Source organism: Phocoena phocoena, chromosome 19 (genome assembly GCF_963924675.1).
Source record: "Phocoena phocoena chromosome 19, mPhoPho1.1, whole genome shotgun sequence".
NCBI classification, from domain to species: domain Eukaryota; kingdom Metazoa; phylum Chordata; class Mammalia; order Artiodactyla; family Phocoenidae; genus Phocoena; species Phocoena phocoena.
This window is the reverse complement of record NC_089237.1, coordinates 32857611-32877404: the sequence shown is the minus strand read 5'-3', so window position 1 is coordinate 32877404 and position 19794 is coordinate 32857611. Positions and strand designations below refer to the sequence as shown.

Here is a 19794-nt window from a genome sequence, read left to right as displayed (position 1 = left end):
ATAACAATATTAAGAAAATGTAAGTTATTATTCATATTTGGAACAGGTGTTTTCCCCAGATTATTTTGGTCTAGAGAGCCTTCGTGGATAATATCAAGGTTAAACAAGTGACTAATTAAAGCCATTTAACCAAAAGAGGGGGCTGCTCGATGCTTGATGGCATGTTGGGACAATAAGTACAGAAAGAAGCTGAGGTCAACATTAGATAGAAAAATAACAATTTTGCAAGAGTGTAGTACTTTATAGATGACACAATTTAAATCATTTCTTTAAAGCTAAGCTTATTTTAAAGATGAGGCTTAACTTCTCAAGATCACCTGACTAGTTTAACAGGAGAGCTGGGATTCATAACCAGATCTTCCAAGTTCAAAACCATAACACAGTACAAACCAGGATCTCTGTCTCTGTCTCTGTCTGTCTGTCTAGTGGTGGTCGTGGCACAGAGAGGTAGGTCTGAGGATTTGTGATCTGGCTCTCCTGGGCTTATCTGGCCTCAGCCACCTGCGTGATTCATCTGACCTTGCCATCTTCTCTAGGCAAGGTTTCTTAGATCAACCAAGATAGTGAGGTGGGGAGAGCAGAGTTCCCTAGATGGCTGTGTTTCTCACCTGGGCAGAGACTTGCTGCCCAGGATGGGGTTAAAAGTTATTCCTGTGCATTCTAGGATGTATGAGGTTTAGAGAAAATCCTTCCAGGTGATAACTGGTTTCTGATCCTCCAGGGTAGGGCCAGGTTATCTTTTCAATACATATATGCCTGCATCATGCTTATGCATGCATTTAACACCAGCTTATCACTAGATCATCAAACCATTTGTAAAGACAAACCTTGACCATTAAAGACATATGTTATGAGATAATTGTGATATCATGATTCACGTCTGGGTTTATTCTCCTTGTGGGAGTTGGGAGCCACAGTACATAGGACTATCTCTGTGCCTTACAGCTCTGCAGGTGTGTACACCTTTTTAATGTGACTGGAGGCTCCCTCAGCAGGGCAAGACCTTCCTGTATTTACTAGAAGAACCCAGAATTAGCCATTGCAAAGTGGCTTAGGGAAGAGGGTAGGGGTGGCTTCAGTGGAGGATCTTCTCCAACTCCTCACATATAGGAGAGATATCTCTATTTCCGGTATGACCCTATTTCAGTCTTTACTATTGAAGTCATTCCATGGGGTTTCTTTTGGGACTCTCAGGTAGCAGCATGAGGCCCCCTGGTGGCCTGAAATAATTCACAAGTTTACTTTTCAAGCAGTTGGAAGGGCAGGCGTGGCTAGAGAAATATTATACAAAGGTAGTAAATACTCACCTGGACCTGGTGCTTCCAGTAGAGGCAGGGTGGGGTAGGATGACCTATTTTGGGAGAGGTGAGAACTAAAGAATTTTCTTTTACGAGATTAAAACAAACTGTAATTCTGGATCAAACACTCAACACTTTCTGATTTTTATTCTTTCGTTCATTTAGCAAACACTTATTGAGTACCTAATCTGTGCAGGACATTTTATTAGGGGTTTAAAAATATATGACACGTTATGCACTTCTAAGGAGTTTTGGAAGAAGATAAAACATTTATGGTACTCACGTGGTAGAAAATGAAAGTTGCCATCAGAGAATAAATAGGTAGAGACTCTTGAAGGAGCAATTCCTTTCAGATAAATGGGAACCTCTGGGAAGAGGTTGCAGTTAAGCTAGGGCTCTAATGAGAAGCAGGATTTGGATATGTCTGAGTTGGAGGGGGAAAGGATGGCATTATGCAGGAGGGAGAACAGAAGTTTGAACATACATGGAGGCAGGAAAATTGAAGCCTGATCCGGGAATGGGGAATCATCTGGTCTGGCTACCTCATGAGTTTTGGGGTTGGAATAAGAATGAAAGCTGGATACATTTGTTTGGATCATACAGAGCAGGACCTTGAATACTCATTTGAGAAGTTTCTTCATCAACAGCGGGGAGCTTTTGAATGTCTTTGAGCAAAAAAAAAAAAAAAAAAAAAAGCATGTCAAAACACAGTATCCCTCCCACTGTCATAAACACAATGCCATACACTTGCATTTGGTCCAGAGGAGTGTTCACCTGCATGTGTTCAAGATAATTGTATTCAACAACTCCAGACGTTCACCGTCTGACCTTCAAAGCCAGGAGAAACTAGGTCATCAAGGTGTCTCCCCTTAACAAAACCACCTGAGCACCAGGGAGCAGTCAGTGCCAGAGGGCTCCTGCCACATTTAATTAAAGTCCTTGATAGAATGCCTTTCATCGAAAGTGCTATGCTAGGCTTGTTTTGTTTTGCTTTGTTTTTCCAAGGTTTAGGAAAGGCTTTGTGCCTATCTTTCCTCTCTAGTTTAATATGGTTTAAACGACATGAACTGGGGATATTTCTGGTTAGAGTTATGGCGTAGAGTCCTAGCTGCTCAATATTCACAGAATTCAAGCAGTAACGTTATTTGCCTTGTATTATTGCTAAGTCAGTTAAGCAGCCTGAGAATCTACACAATGCCTGGTATATAGCTGGTGCTCAAAAATATGTTAAGCAAATATTTAACAACTGATCTGATAAATATGTAACACACATTTAACAACACATTATAACATTAGAAAATTCCTGACCCAAGGCATTCATTTCCTAATTATAATGGCATATAAATCTTTTAGAATAAACATAATTCATATTACTCTTCAGAAGTCGTGAAAAAAAATGTGATAAAAAATAAAAATCTTTTAGTTAAGTTAGGAAGAAGCAACATGCCCATTTGAGAGAAATACAATTGAGATGTTGTTGCTAATAAGGCAAGGAAAGATGGGCAATCTGGAACTGCAGTAACAGTAACTACAATGGAAATAACCATTTAAGAAGTTTCAGCAGCAATGAGTATTTATTATTTTGAATAAAATGTATATTAAACTTTAATATAAAAATCATCAAAAGTGCTATATTGGATTATTTTAATATTAATTTATCCCCACATGTCATCGAGTAGCTACACATTTTACCTTTTTTTTTTAAACTTCTGACACAGCATTACAATCATCTAAAAACTGTCCAATGTTAAAACATAAAAAAAAATTAGTTTATTCTTCAATAAAAGTACCACCAGTGATGAGTTACTGAAAGTGAAAAATAAAACAGATGCTAGAGAATCAACTTTTTGGAAAAAAAAATGATCACAGAATTTCACAGGAGTATGCAAAGTTCAAGGCAGTTTAGACTCTCAGCAGAACATTTTTATAACATCCTAATAGCGTGGGTTATCTCTTTTGGAGGCAGGTTGCTGGTGTGCCAGAACTCATCTTCTCTTGCCTACTTTCCAAGGTGAACCAAATGTTGTCTAATGCCGCACACCTCCCATGACCCCTAAAATGTTTAATGTAGAGGAAACACTGATTTTTCAGTCTTAGAAACAGCCCTTAGAATTAAGTTTGTCATCGAAGACACAAGTCATTGCTCACAGAGAAGAACCCCATCCATCCTCCACCCTCAGGCCACCCCCATGCCTCTGGTCTGCGGCAATGCCAAGTCCATCCTCTCCCACACCAGTCCCGGGTGCACTGGCGGACGAAGTGAGAGCAGGTCCTTCAGACCACACATCCCGTTTGGTCTCATTCAGTCCTAAGCAAACAAGCTTCTCTGATTTGCCACGAGAGCCGTCTGACTCTCCCGCCTCTTGGCTTTCTTGCTCCTCTGTCTCACCTTCCAGCACAGGGCGCTGGAGGCTAACAAAAAAAGTCCCAATGACAGAAGGACTAGACCTAAGATGGAGATGATGGAGCCATGGGAATTGAAGCTATAAGCCACGGCAGTGACCGCTATCCCGGCGATGAGGACCACCACGGCGAAGGGGATGATGCAGCGGTAACAGGAGAGCTCAGCACCCCCCGTGGCGGCTGTCAACTGAATCTCATTGACCAGGGGGACCATGGTGACCATGACTTCACCATTGGAGCTCTTCTCCATTGTCACTGGCTTGGGAGACTTCGGGGTTCCCAGGATCTCCTTTATGGGCTCTTCGGTCATTTTTTACAGTATGTCTCCTAGCTGAGTTCACAGACTAGACCCGGGCGGTCTCACCAGGGTGGAAGCTGTGGAGGAGAAGACAGGAGATGCCAGTTAAATGCATCAGAGTAAGCCTCACAAGTAGGAGTAAAGAGCTGGGGGAAAGACCACTGTGTTCTTTTCTAGGAGGCATGGATGCATGTGAAAATCAACTTTAATATATTGTTTTCCTAATTGTTTGCATTCTCTTTGCATTGAGAAGAAAGCAAGATAAAGCAGAGAACCACAAAGAAAGGGAAGATATAAAAAGCAGGAAGCACTTTACAGTGCTTAATACACCCTGGCAGTCTGCAAATGTTTTACAAGCTTTTCTGCTTTGTCTATTGCTTTTCTTTCCTCTAAACACACAGAGAAGCCTCAATCTTAATCCCAAAACAGCCTCATTCAAGAGGAGAACACGTTATAAACAACACTTCACACAGTCCCTTCCACGCTCACAGCAACCTAGACTCTGCCGGCGTTTCCGGGCATAACATGCACTCTTTCCAAACTACTGCCCATTAGCTGTGCACCAAAGCAACGTCAAGACCAGCAATCAGCGTACAAATGATGTTCTTCTACATCAACTGACAGTTAACAAGTCTTTATTGTTGTAACTATTAAATACAGCGAAACATGCATCCTGGGTCCATGATAGGGGTGCAGCTGGGCAAAAATTCAGGGACAATAAGGCTAGGATTTGTGAGCTAAAATGCGGCAATATCCTCTGATCCATTTGAAAAGGGAAAAATAAGAAAAATAATTCAACGATTTTGGGACAAAATTTTGTGGTTTTTTTATGTTAAAGAGAAGATCAATTATTACGATAATTAGCTATCAATTCACAAATTTTCCATTAAACTCAACAAGGAATTTTGATATTATATGTACCACATGTTTTAAAAAAATAAGCATACTAGATAAGCATAAAGATTTACAAGTTCATTTTTACCCCACGCTGCTGTGTACAAAAACTTGCTGCGCTGCGCTGTATCTTTCTAAATATTTTGAATCTGAACATTTCAGGGTGAAATCTGAGACTCTCGATCAAAATCCTCTGGTTGAAACACCATCTATGAGAAATCAGTGAACACTCTTCTCTTGTTCAGACATGGTAAGTCATTCTCCTTTACCATCGAGAAGTGATCCAACAGCTAAAGGGTTGAGCAGTTATAGTTACTGAAAGCATTTAAAGGAAGATACTGGAGATGATTTCAGTGAGATGAATACTTTGACCATATTAAGCACCCACTGAAAACTAATTCAACACCAAATCAAACCTCACAGTTTCTTCCTTGCTCTGGGAGGTCAAAAATATCACTCCTTGTGCAATGAACTAAAAGTTAGAGCTGCCTATTTGCATAGGATTTTTAATCACCAAATTAATCACTGCAGTTCAATGATACCTTGAATACTGGCTAGGCCAGTAAAAGGATATTTGAGATTCTGTCTGAAAGAAAAATAATCTTCACCCCAAAGCTGAGACTTCAGCTAACCTGAAAATGAAGCTCCATCCCCCAAAGACTTACACTGACCCGTACCTCAGAGAGAAGCAATCCATTACCAGGGAGACCACTGGACTTGGGAGGGAAGGAACAGCAGCGTCTGAGCTTCTTCTGCGACCTCTGGGAAGACAGCCTGTAACAGCACGTCTGTCAATAAAGTGACAGGACAGGGATCTCCTCTGGGGAAAAGAAAAGATACAAAATACTATATGGTAGGTTTTAAATCCTGGAGCTCTTTCTTTTACTCTACCTCTTCCTAAATGACGCTTGTCTTTCCCTCTCTCTCTTTTTATTTCCTCCCCCGCCGGATTGCCCCTCCCTTCCATTTTTTTTTTCTTCGTTCTTTTCCTTGCCAGCAGATTCCGAGTTTTGGTTTCCCCCAGCTCTGCTCAGTGACATGATAAGTCAGAATGTCTCTAGAGTCCCTAGAGACAGGAGGCAGCTTTTACTTTTATTTCTCTTGCAGCATTTACTGAGCGCACTGCTTTGCATTACTCATTTTTTCCCCAGCCAACCTCCAGATCTTCCTCCCGCCCAGCAGGCATTTTCACAAGAAAATCCCAGAGTCAGCGTTGCAGACCCAGCTGAGGGGACAGAGCCGAAGGGATAGACACTTTTAGGGCGGGAGGAACAGCTGTGAAGTCATCGAGCAGCTGAATCCAACCTCTAAGCCAGCAAAAATCTATGTTCCCAGGTTTCCCGAGTATTCTTTCTTCATATATGTGTGCTGGCCATCTGAAGCTTAACCCCCCCGCCTCTTATTTGATATTAATTCATTTAGGAACAAGGGTGGGAGATACAAATGTTTGTGACTAAGGGGGGAAAACAGTCATTTTGATTTAAACATGATTACTACTTGTGCTAGGAAGTGAGTAACTTCGGTAATGCTGAAATCATCGTTACCATCACTGTCATTATAGAGCACCTGCAAGGTGCATGCATTAACATGACTTCTCACTAGTTTACAAATGAGCTTATAGATAGTTTATAAATGAGGCTCAGAGAGGTTAAGTAATCTGACAAAGTTCACACAGAGAGAAACCCTTGGTTTGAACTCTAGGCTTTAAGGAGCACACAAATTACGTAAGGAGCTTGCTAAATGTAGATTGATTTAATAGGTCTGTAGCAAGCTCCTGGCTGGTGTCAATCTGCAGATCCTTGACCCACTTAAAGGAGCAAGGTATTTTAAATATTCAAACATATATGGCTTGACATGTCACGCTCTCAAACAATAAAGGTCTATTTCCCACCCCCTGTCTGCAAATGGACTTAGAGCCCTAGACTTTCTTGCAGATAAGTTATTTAAAATTGTAAAGCCCCAGATTGTCTTCTGGAGGGAAAAATGAGATAATACTGGGTGACTATTATAAGATTATCCTGATACTTCTGTAGCTAAAAGTTATCCGTCATCTATTTTTAATCCATACAAGTTTGAATATCTTTTTAATTGATGCAACTAATACTACAAATACAAATTAAATCTTGAAAGAGATTTGTTTTCCTTCTTTCTCTCGAGTTGTTAGATTTCTCTAACTTCCGGTGGAGGGCATGGATGTTCTCAGGCATCTCGTCTCTGTTCTACGATAGCCCACTCTTTCCATCCTTGTCTAGAAATCATACCTTGGTGATTTTGTCATAAAGGGAGAGGGACCAGAATGGAAATCAGAGAAAGGGCTTCTTCATTAAAAAGAAATAAAGTTGAAAAGTTCCTGAGGCCTGGCTGAGTCGGGGGAGCCCAGCCTGCTGAGGCTGATGAGTACCTGGAGGGCCTCGGCCAGGACTATCTTCAGACTTTAAAAATGTGGGATGTAAAGGGACACATTCATCCTCCAGGAGGAGTGCTGTCACTTGGTGTTTGAGAAGGGGTACTTAGAACTACGGCATTTCAGCACTTGCCAGCAATGCCCTGGGAGGACAGGGATATTGGGAGCCATGGGCCACATAATTGGAGGTTCTTGAGAAGCTCCTTATGAGAGCAGCAGTCTTCCCACTGTGAACTGTGGCCTTCGGGGGCAATTCCTCTTTACTTTCTAGCAGGGCTGTTTTCTCCCCAACATAATCCAATAACCCCACTGAAGCTTTGAATATCATCACCCTTTCCTGTTGACCATGTTCCCCCATTGTCAAAGTCAAAGGTACATCATTTGAACTCCTTCCAGAGAGAAGCCAGAGGCACCTTTTTTTGATGGTGACTTCTTGGCTGAACTTACACTGAGGGACAGTGAATGCATCTGTGTGCTGGGAGCAGGGTTGGTCTGTCATTATTGCTCCTAATACCCAAGCTTTCCTCAGCCTTTTCAGGCTTCAGATGTTACATTCACCCTAATTCTTCTTCAGAGTATGTACATCTGCTCAGATACACAGATGCACATCTTCAGATTGCTAGTAGACAGCTTATGGTTTGTACGGATAAATACAGAGAAGTAGAAAGCTTTGGGATAAAGCAGAAATATCTAAAGAATAGATACCCAAGAACACCTGCAGTTTTAAATGATTCTTACCTCTTCAAATTAAAATTCAAAGAATTCTTAGTGATCAATGCCTGATGTCTTTGAATGATTTTTCCTCCCTCCTCTCTGCACCTATAAGATATTAAACATTCCTGAGAGTGCCTTAAGAGACACCTGCCCGTAAATGCAAAATCTCATTCACAAAGCAACCAGCCTTCTTTCTGCAAGACTTCTTTCAGAAGGGAGAGGAAATCTTTCTGGTTCTTTTTAAACAGAAGGCTCCAGGAGATTCCTTTAAGCTTGGAGAACTTTTCAGAAAGCTTCTAATTCATGAATTAAATCTACATCCTCCTACCCCACCCCACCCCTCCAAAGACATTCCACATTTCTTTCCCAGTTTCAAAAATCAAGGCAAAGATCCTTACCTTTCCCAGCCAGAATTGGACTGACACAGCTGCCAGCTCCCAGCCAGGCCAACAGCTAGCCAGAGACGGTGATGCAAATCACTACGCTAGGGACTGTAAACAAAGTACTCACCAAGGCTTAAACACAATTAAGGGATCAGAGAAAAATTGATGAGAGGAAATTCCTTAAGTGCTGTTGTATTTTCTTCCATATTTCCCTCTATGAAAATGGAATCCATGTACTTTTTTTTTAAAGGGACCCAAGTTTGGAAAGAGTGTCTTCCTTTGTTTTTCTTTCTTTGTATCCTCATTCGGGCTTCCATTTTCAAGGTTTTCCCTATCCAAACCCCCATTCTGATACTATCGCTCTCTAATACTGTGAACCTGCAGAAAAGAATTTGCAATCCTTGTTCTATACTTCTCGGAGGGTGTAGGGTTGGGAGAGTATGTGCAGTGGGGAGTGAAAAGGCAAATTAATTTTTTCACCATAACAAAAAAGTAATAGAGGAGTAAAGGAAGAAGAGATCCATTGAGGGCGAAATGGCATTTGGTTCCTTGTGTGGACACTCTCCCTAAAGCCAGAGGAGAGGTGTTATCAGTGCTGTTCATCAGAGGGGTGCAAGGCACCATGGAAATGGTGGTACACAGGAAAATCACAGCTCTGAGCAACTGAGCTAAACTTCCACCAAAGGCATCATAAAAAGCAGAATTAGGAACACTTGCTGTTCTGGAGAAAATCCCCTCAAATTTAAAAAAATCTCATTTTACTTAGAAACAAGACAGAAACAAAGTTATTTAGGGAAAGGAGATATAGAAGTGGAAGAGGACAAGGAAAATCGTGAGTACCATGACCAAGAGGAGATTTTGCCTGTGTCCCTTCAGTAGAAGCCAAAAGGGTTCAGTCTGTCAATTAGAAAGGGTACTATTTTGTTTTTGCCATGGGTCGATGCTGTTGAAGACCTGGCAATCTCTCCTTTGGGAACACACAAACTTTTCATTTGGTGAAGAGCACCCCCATGTGCATTCAGTTACTCTCCCATATTTACTTTCAGTTTGCTTTGGCTTGGTGTGGTTCATGTGGCTAATTTTCAGCAGGCCTGAAGATGCCAGTTCCTCCCAGTTCTCTGTCCAGTCGCCACATGCCTTTGATCTCCGTCATCACCCAGTCCAGTTGGATTCAGTGAGATTTGGGAAGCTGGCCAATTTTTCTTCTTTCCAATGCTTCTTTTAAGGGTGTGTCTGCATTTAAACTCTGAAATCATGGACATTTTGGAAAGTGATCTGTGCTTGTGTTTTCATTTTGGATAACAGGTCATATTATTTCTACTCCTACCCCTGCCCCAAAGCACTTCTCTTTGAGGTCTAGGACATCAAATAGGGAGATCTGATAGTAACAAGTGGAATAATGGGTATGCCTCAGATATAACTATATATTTTACTATTTGCTGGTCAATTTTAAGGTACCCCATACTCATAAAATCCACACAGATATAGAAAGAAAAACACATCTTTTAGATGTACACTCTGGTCACCATTCTCTTACCCATTTTGTTCTGAGTCACTATGAAGGATTGCATAAACATAAAAAAACAGAATTGCTGAAATCAAATAACATGGTGGGACCTTAGGGAAGGATGAATAAACTATCTTTCACTTCATCAAGAACTAATTGTCATTCTGGCCTCAGATGAGAAGAGCTGATTTTGTTGTTTCAAAATCTGAGTATATACTAAAACAGCTATGATAACATCCCCATGTATCTGGCACAATCCTTTATATTTGTGTACATTATATTTTTGGAAGACTAAGATGAGGAAGCTCAGAGGTAAAGAGTTATAGCAAATTGGACTGACACTTTCCCAAGACAAGTGCACAGCACTTGGGTCAGCTTCCCCTACTGGACTATGGATCATGTATTCAGGGCCTTGTAAGGCTCACCATTTTTGCCTTTTCCAGAGAAGGAAAGGGAGGGACAACAGTACCCTCCCCGCTTTGCCCCTCCTCTAGATCCCTGATAATATGGGGCCCTTCTATGCCTTTTTACAGAAGCAATCTCCCCCTAGCCTCTGGTGACAAATGTCACTCGTCCATAAAATGATGTGCACGAACATCGTGTGACCCCAATCCACACCAAATCAGCACAACATTTCTAGGTTTCAACATCAGTCTGGTCCTGGGGATTTGAAACCATCCTGTAACAAGTAAAATTTTCTAAAAGTTAATAATCTACAATGTTCCGTAAGGGTCAGTTAGCTTCTCTTGTTCCATATTCATAGAGCAGAACATACCTTCTGACCCGATTCACCATATCCCAGTTGTGTAGCTCTGGTCTTGAAATGACTGGCATGGGATGGGCTCACCAGTCTGGCCCTCCTCCACATAATGAAATATTCAGTTGAAACCATAGATTTTAAGCTCTGTGCTTAAGTAAGAGGAATGTTGAGTTTATTTTCACAAGTAGATTCTGTTATCTCCATGTTTTAGAGAAAGAAATGGGGGTGTAGAGGGTGCCACTATCCCCAGGTCTAACTCCAGGTTGCTTCATTCTGAGTCGACCTACATGATACATCCAGTTTGAAGAGGAGAGAGCACAATAAGGCTTATCAATCATCTAATATGCACCACCGATATACAGTCCCTGTCTCAGGTCTTTGTATTTTTATTTTACTAGTGAGGAAACTAAAACTCAGCAGCGTTAAGTCTTTAACTTGCCTGGGATGCACTGATACTTACTACATACCTTTTGGGTGCCAAGAACTTGTTGAATGTTCTAGTTGAGCATATAGAAACCAGTAAGTAAAGCATGATTTCTGCTCTCAGGGAGCTTACAGTCTAGGACAGGAAAGCCACAGGTAATCTTTCTGCTAGAGGGAATACCAAACTGCTATGGGAGACCCCTGGAAGATGAAACCAGTCTGGTCCAGGTGGGAGGGAAAGCTTCATGGTAGATTGGTACTTGACAGTGTAGGTAGGGAAGGAGAGAAGGTGATTCTAGTTGGAAGGAAGAGCCTATATATAAATGTAGCTCAGAAAAGTACAAATCTGCAGAGAGCTTTGAGTAGCCTGTGTGGCTGAATTTCAGAGAGCATGGGGCAGACAGGGAGCAGTCCAAATAAGACTGGAAATGGTTGCTGGTGAGATCATTGCCTCAGGGTTGAGTTTGGACTTTATATTGAGAGCAATGTGGGTTTTGAATAGGATGGCATGGTCGGCTCTGTGCTTTGTCAGTAGTAGACTGGAATTAAAGTGTTGGGATGCACAGGGCCGGGGGTGGGGGGCTGGGGTTGGGGAGTCAAAATGGGGAAGCCAGAAAGTGTGCAAATTAGAAAACCTTTGTGACTGTCCACATGAGAGTGCTGGGGGCCTGATAATGGAAAATGCATACAGGTGGGGAGTCATTACAATGGGTAGAATCGGTAAAAGTTGGCAATGGATTTCACAGGGTAAAATTACCAAGGGAGAGGGGTTTGTAAGGTTTTTAAGCCTAAGTAATTAATAGCTTGGTGATACTGTCAGCAGAAATAGAGGGCAGGGTGTGGAGGGTATACACTTAGTTTGGTTAGCATAGCTATCCATTTCTCCAACAGAGAGGCAAATGCTACAGAAAGTGGCATTACTGCCTGACTACTAATTTGTGAAGCATTGTCTTAGTTGCCAAATAATGCTGTCATAGTCTCACAGATGAATTTCCCACTAAAATTATGATTGAATTTATAATTCACTTCATTTCATGCAAACACACAAAATGGCAGGTACATATGCAGTATACATACATGATTTGAGATTGCTAACTTTCTGCCTGGAACAAGAAATAAATATTTTAAGAATTCAGACTTGAGACTTTAAATGTACTGACTATATGCAAATAATATATTGATTCAATTTTAAAGGTTAACTTTAAACTCCTCAAAAACAAGAACATAAGTATGTAGTTCTTTTTGTACAGTGTCTAGCATGAAAAAAGCACCTCAAAGATGTTTTCTGGGAATGAAAATGTTTTCTTCTCCCATTGATCACTACTCCAAGGGTTCATATAGAGAGTTCCAATCACTTCACATTTGGAGAAACAGCCTTTGTCTGTTATTAAAATTAAGAGCTAATTTTATGTTGCTCCATGAGTTAAAGCTTTAAAAAAAAATGGCAGTCTCAGTCCACTATGGATTTCTTTAGAAATGTCCTGTTTTGGGCCTCATGCATTGTAAGCAAGCCTTCACATTAGGGTTTACCAAGATCATGTTGACTGGAAAATCTCCCATAAGTTCCTGAAGGATAGTATTAGTAATTATATGCATAAGGAAAGTTTTTGCCAAATAAACGAACAAGTAAAAGGATGACTCTACATTGAAGTCAGATATAAACTTGAAAGCTCAGATCATTTTTCAAATGGATTATTTCAAAGTGTCCAGCTATTTAGTGTTAATTACATTAGTTATTCAGTTATAATTGAATTACTCAATTATTAGTTGCATTTTCCAGTATTCTTTGGATGGTGGGTACCCTGTAGACCCCAAAAGAGGCTGTACCTAATAATCAACAAATATTTATTGAACATTTAGTTTGTGTTATAAACTTTTTATAGATTTATTATTTCATTTAATACTCATAAATAATCCAAGAGGTAGCTGCCAGACAGTCCCATTATATAAATGAAGAGATTAGGGACTTGTTTGGGGAAGTCACCATTTAGAAGATGGTGAAGCCCACAACTAGAACCAAAGCTTGTTTGACTCCAAAGTTTATCCCTATGCATTATTGTTTCTGTGTTCAGATGATATGCATGTTTTCTGTTGCTCATGGGAGTTTACACTCACCCCAGAATAAACTTGGGTTTAGAAAAAATTGTTTTGCCAGAAAAAACATGCAATCACCTTCCCACAGGACCCCTGTAGTGACCCATTGATGAGAACAGGATCAGCTCAAGAAACTGTTTGGAAATATTTTTATCCACTTAAAAAGTCTTTGGTGTTCACAACGTGGGTGGGTAGTGGGAAAGGGAACCATTTACCCAGCTGAACTGAGGTCAAACTAAAACTATTTATCTTATGAACTTATCTTATGGAACAATGCAGAGAACAGACCCCTTGCTTTCTTTCTTTAGATAAAAATTTTAAAGTCTTGCTTCACAAAGGAGATGGTACCTTGCTGTCTCCTTGTTTATTTAAGTAAACTATACAGGAAATGGGCATTATTGTCTTTGTAAAAGCACTTGTAAAACTTGATAAAACTAATGATCCCAAGACAGTGCACGGCCACAGAATGAGAACACGATGTTTCTTCCATCATGCACACTGAGGGCATCAAGTCCACTTTGAACTCCAACTGGCCACTGAGCCTGGTCAGTAAATCTGCCATCAATATCTTTGGATGACTTCCAATTTGAGGGGCTCGATGGTCTCAGGGGAACCTCTCTCCCCTGACTATTTCTATTTATCTTCTAAGTTAAACTTAGTTTGGAAAGGCTTCTTTACAGCTCTGATATGACTTGTTCTTTCTTTCTAGGGTTACAGGGTAAGGTTTTGGCTCACTTTCACAACAAAATTAACATTTCTGACTCTATACTCTTGTTGTGCAATGAAAACAGCCATAAATTGAAAGTGAGGAAACTTGGGTTTGAATCATTTTTTTCCCTTTTTGTTGACCTTAGGCAAGACACCCAACCTCTCAGGGTCCCATTTGTCAGATCTCAGGGTCCCCTCTGTAGGTTCTTTACTATTCTTTCCTTTTATTCTATTTAAAAAATCCTATTTGGGGTCCTATAATTTCCCATGTCATTATTAGAGAACGTAGATGAGACAACTTGGGAAAATAGCTAACACAACTACCCTAGCTACCAGGAAATCTCTTAAAAAAAATATTCCCTGGTGCAGCATCTGTCAGCAAAGCCATTGACCTCTTACTGTGGATATTCATCTATTTCCCTGAGAGGAGAGTTGCAGACATCTGGCTCAGAGACAGACCGCAGTGCAAAGGTTTCCTCCAGTTCAAATCAGAAATTCTAGGATTGCAGTGTTTACACACTAATTTCCACTCTTGCTGATCCAAAGCCAATGTCATAAGAAGTGTGAGGTGTCCAAGGAAATCAGTTAAGCCATAGATGGCAAGTTGAATTCGGAAGGCAAGCATCAGGGGCAGAATTCCCACTGGTGGAGCCTTACTCTGCTGTGACTGACATGATGAGATATAAGTCTGAGACCTCAGCTCACATCTTAACGTGACAGGACACAGGAGCAGCCAGGTTTAGGGAAGACTGGTGGGAAAGCCCAAGGGTGGGTCTCTCTGGGAACAGGAAGCAGGTATTGCTGTACCAAGAAGGCTCTGGGACACAGAATTTTTCAAGTTGGAGAAGCAATTGAGCTTCCCAGGGGCTGCCAAGAGTATGTCACAAGGAGTGTGCACTTCCTTAGTGCTTCTTCTGTCTCAGGTCACAGAATCCAGAAGGGAGCAGCTGTGCTGCTTTATGACTTGCATTAACACAGATTCCTATATAAGCACCCAGTTCAGATCCTCACATTATGGATTAGAGCAGAGACAAGGATGAATCTATATATTCCTCTCTTTCTGAAATTCCTTTTTGTTTTCTTTGTGGTAGGAGTATAATTTTACCACCATCAAATATATTCTGTATACCAGTGAGGAGCTGGACTACCTGCATGAGAATTGCACAGAGTACTTACAAAAAAAAAAAAATATACGTGTTTCAGGGTTCTACCTAGACCTACTGTATTATTGCACCAGGATGTTTGGTGTGTGTGTGTGTTGGTAGGTCAGGAACCTGCATTTTTTATTCACATCCCAAATGAAGTTTGAGATCCTCTGCTTGACACTAATATAGCAAACTATTGAGTATGTGCACTTAACCACGTGGTTCTCTGGTTAAAACCATCAATGGTCCCTTTTCATTGAAGGGTCAGCTTCAGCTTAGATCAAATTGCAAATACAACACACTATTTCATGTTCCTCTTGCCTGTTGGATCTTACCTATACTCAGGATTATGTCTACTCATTTTTCCTGATACCTCAAGCAACACCTACTTCCCTGATAAGTCCTCCTCTGTCATTGGACCAGGCAGACCTGACTTTACTTCCACTGTGTCCCTATATTGCTCTATGCTAGGGTATCTCGACCTAGGCACTTTTGACATTTGGGGCTGGATAATTCTTTGTGGTGGGTGGCTGTCCTCTTCATTGATGGATGTTAACATCATTCTTGGCTCTACCCACTAGATGCCAGTAACAACTCCTGAGCTGTGAGAACCAAAAATGTCTTCACGCACTGCCAAATGTCTCTTGGGGGGCAAAATTGTACCTGGTTGTGGACACTGCTCTACACTTACAAATATCATAGCCCTAGCCAAATAATGTGGAAAGTTTCTGCTTGCTAGTTTATCTCCTCTGAGATTCTGAGAGTTCAAGAGTAGGGGGTTTGCAAAATGTATCCTCGTGTCCCCTGTGCCAAGGCGTAGCACCTGATGCACAGTAGGCATGCAATACACATTTCCTTAGCAAAACTTTATTGAGGTACTAGATGTCAGAAGACCTGGATTTTAGCTTATCTTGGTTGGCTCTACGTTTTAAAATGTGGTGACTCTGGACACATCCATTAGCATCTCTATGCCTCAGTTTCCCTCATTGTAAACATCAGCATTATGCCTTTGGGTTGTATGTGGATGGAATGTGAGTGGGTCTAAGAAAGTGTAAAGTGCAGAAAGAAGCCTAGTCAAGGCAATGTGTTCTGAGGAAGACATGCTGCTGTCATGTTTTTATCCTCTGGGCACAAAGTCTGGGTAGCACTGAAAATTCAGGTCTGTGCAAACAATACAATGTTCTATAACGGTATCTAGAGGATTTCTTTAATGTGGAACACTATAAATACTAGAAACTTTGTTGAACTGATTGAACCTGTGATATGGAATGAGACTACCACAAAGACTAAGAATAATGCTGTACAACACACTATAGAAACCCTAAAGTTTCAACTCCCTGCCCACAGATACACTTGTGTGGGTCTGATAAAGACCCAGCCAGGCCTAAGGGAGCCTTCTCTGCTCTAGGTCTGTCTGATGCTCTGTGGCCTCCAGGAGCTGCCAAACCCATTCTTTGAGCCCTATTCTGTTCTGTGTTGGGACTGTGGCTTCCTTGTTTCCTGACCTTTAACATCAGTGGCAGGAAATTAGCAGGTTTTGCACCTGCAACTGCACAGAACATGTGGCATTAATAAGGAGTCTCATCCACTCTTTGTAAAGATTTTTTTCCTCTAATACACCCTATGGAATGCCTCTCCAGTTATTTATTACCTTCAAAAACCTCTCTCTCTCATTCTGCTTACCTACTTTTATGACTTCCTTTTACACCCTGGGCATGCCATCACTCTTGCCTCCATGCTCTCCCAGAGCTGTGGTGGGCTAGTTTATAGATCTCCCTCCCTTCTTTTAGCAGAATGAATTAGTTTCCAGGTTGAGCTCAGCTGTGAAAAACCTCTGTCGCATGGAAATGTGGACTCTGATATGCATGCGTGAGCGTGTGTGTGTGTGTGTGTGTGTGTGTGTGTGTGTGTGTGTGTACCACCATCAACTCTCCTCCAGCTGCAACCGGCCAGGACTTTCCCACTAACCATTTCATGCCCCAAACATGTAGGCTGCAAAAGCACTCACAAATTGTAAAACTATACAAACAAGTCAAAAAGTCCTGAACACATATACTGCTAGGGCTGCAAGAGGGCTTGATAACCATTTAGTCTAGCTCTTCCATTTTAATTTGAGAACATTGAAGCCTGCACAGGTTAACTGACTCCCTCTTAGTATTTTCTTTGCAGTTTCTGACCATGTCAGAAAGCTACCATGAATCATTCCATTACTTTTAAATGCATCACAGCTAATCTTTATTTTCCAATTTTTTCTATACTTCATGATCATCTCTTTAAGCTTAAAATAATAATTTCCTTTCAACATAGGGCTTGGGGATATCTCATCTGAAAGAGGTGGTAGGTGTTTTTAAAATAGTGAGTTCTGTGTATTTTTACAATAACACATGGTTTAGAGCAATGAATAGGACCTTTTTTTCCTTACAAATTGACAATTATTCTGCTCCAAATTTTTTCTTACAATTTCTTTTTAAAACAGCTTAGGCAGATTTCTGAGATTTGTTTGTAAGAAGATGGCTCTGGAGGATATTTGTCTGCTCATTAGCCACTAAAATTTTTCTATTGTGAGAATTTTTAGAGAACTTATAGAATGGATGTACCTGTCTACTAGTTTATATGAAGAACTCATGGACAGCTTTTTTTTTTTTTTTTTTTTTGCGGTATGCAGGCCTGCCACTGGTGTGGCCTCTCCCGTTGCGGAGCACAGGCTCCGGACGCGCAGGCCCAGCGGCCACGGCTCACAGGCCCAGCCGCTCCGCAGCACGTGGGATCCTCTTGGACCGGGGCACGAACCCGCGCCCCCTGCATCGGCAGGCGAACTCTCAACCACTGTGCCACCAGGGAAGCCCTGGACAGCTTTTTTTTTTTTTAAAGAATAAACAGTCAATTTTATTGGGCTCAGACTAGGAATCCATGGGTCTTGAGGACCTCTGTGAATTTGTCAATTTTCTTCTCTCTGTTCTTTTTGCCCTGCTTCCAGAGCCTCATAATCTGCTTCTTCTTCCAGTAATAGATCTTGGCCTTCTCCTTCCTCTTCTCCTCCAGGGTGGCTGTTACTGCCTGGGACTTCCAGCCAACCTCACGAGCCAGGCATCCTATGTTAGCAAACTTTTTCATAGGCTTCAGATGCACAACCTTGAGGGCAGCAGGAACCTCCATCTGCTTTTTTTGTCATAGGGTGGCGTGATCCCATCAAACATCTTGAGGTGGTCCAGAGCACCCTGGCCTCTCTTGGTCTTATGGGGCAGCATGCTTGTGGGCAGAGCCCTGCTCAGTGGGGCACGCGAGGACCCTGCTGCCTGACCCAGGCAGGCAGAAAGGTGGCCTCAGATGGTAATGCGTGTGGAATCATCTCATGGTTGGGAAACTCGAACATGAGTGAGAAAAGTCCTCATCACCAACCTCATGGACAGCTTTATTGAAAAGTTTGGCAGCCTGAGGATCCAGGATTGTTCATTGCTGATCAAAAACTGTGTTTCCTTGGGGACTCAGATCAGTAAAAAAGTAAAATGAGGAGGGAGAGACTGATATAGGATTTCAAACTATTTTTGACCACCTGACTTGAAGAAAAAACTAAGAAGTAATAGTCCCTCCTTCCCTGCACACCATTCCCAACCCATTCTACCTAAAAATCCTTCGTATTGTGGGTTTTATTTTTCATTTTAATATTAATTGTAGTTTAAATTAGGTCTCTAAGAAAGAAGTTGGCCTTTCTCACTCTTTTCAGAGTGGTTTGTGAAATACTACATCAATGCATCTGAGAAAAACATAGGAAAACAGGATCTCTTGTAGTTTTGTTTTTGAATCAATACCCAAAATAATGACCAGAAGCAAAAATCCACTGGTGTGTCCACAAGCAGGTTGCTGGGCCAGTCAGCTTCATCCTTCCCGCCCTGAGCTGTTCTCCTGCAGGCTCCATGCCACTGCTGCGAGCCCCGAGAGCAGATAGAAAATGTAGGACAGAATGAGCAGACCTATGATGGCAAAGAACATCAGGATGAAAATATCCAGCATTGTGGACTCCTTGGCCAAAGAGGCCTCTGGATTCCAGACAGATGTGAGCTGTGAGCACGAAGTTTGCAGTCGGTGGAGAGAAATGACTCTTTCTTCCCCGTGCTGCTCAGCCCTCCTTTCCCCTCCCCATCCCAGGACTGCAACTACGGGTTGCTGCAGCTCCATCAGCAGCTTACTTCCCTCCTCCCTCACTTCCACAGCCAACCAATCACAAAGCCTGGAGGAGGTAACCAGGGAACTGCTTCATATAGACCAGGCAGAAGTGAAGAGGTTTAATTTCTCCCTAGGAACCCAGTCCCACCCCTTTGTATCTAAATGGAGTCTGCATGACCTGCACATAGGAGGAGACCTGATCTGTATCCAGATGCCCTAGGAATGAATCTTCTTGACTGCCTTTCTTCTCCCTTTTCCCACTCACACACGCTGGGCAAATTATCTCAGAAAAATGACAGTTGGGAATTGGATGGGCTGACCACTGGCAAGTAGTAAAAGTCATGTCATGGAAGACATGGACAAAGGTCCCATGTGAGTCTCAGCTGGCATCTCTGTGGATGGAGCTAACACTGATGGGAATTCCTAAGCTGTGCCAGATTCTGCACACGTGGTGTAATTTTTTTAAAAGAACAATTCAAGTTATGTAAATTAAGCAAAAAAAACATCGAAACAGTTCACCTATTGCCCCCACCCCAACGATTAATCTGTTATCTGTATCTATGAGCTTGCTTTCTTTTGTGAAACAAATACTTTAAAGA

General features: G+C 41.6%; 1 protein-coding gene and 1 non-coding gene across 2 annotated transcripts; both read right to left on the bottom strand.

Annotated features, from left to right (window-relative positions):
* Nucleotides 1-3606: 3606 nt before the first annotated feature.
* Nucleotides 3607-4011, bottom strand: TMEM100 (transmembrane protein 100). The gene has a single exon (XM_065897851.1). It carries the CDS (start codon nt 4009-4011, stop codon nt 3607-3609), a length of 405 nt encoding a protein of 134 aa, XP_065753923.1.
* Nucleotides 4012-18348: 14337 nt separating this feature from the next.
* Nucleotides 18349-18433, bottom strand: LOC136139566 (small nucleolar RNA Z195/SNORD33/SNORD32 family). Its single transcript, XR_010657087.1, has one exon. It is a non-coding gene; the product is annotated as a small nucleolar RNA Z195/SNORD33/SNORD32 family (small nucleolar RNA).
* Between the last annotated feature and the right edge of the window lie 1361 nt (nt 18434-19794).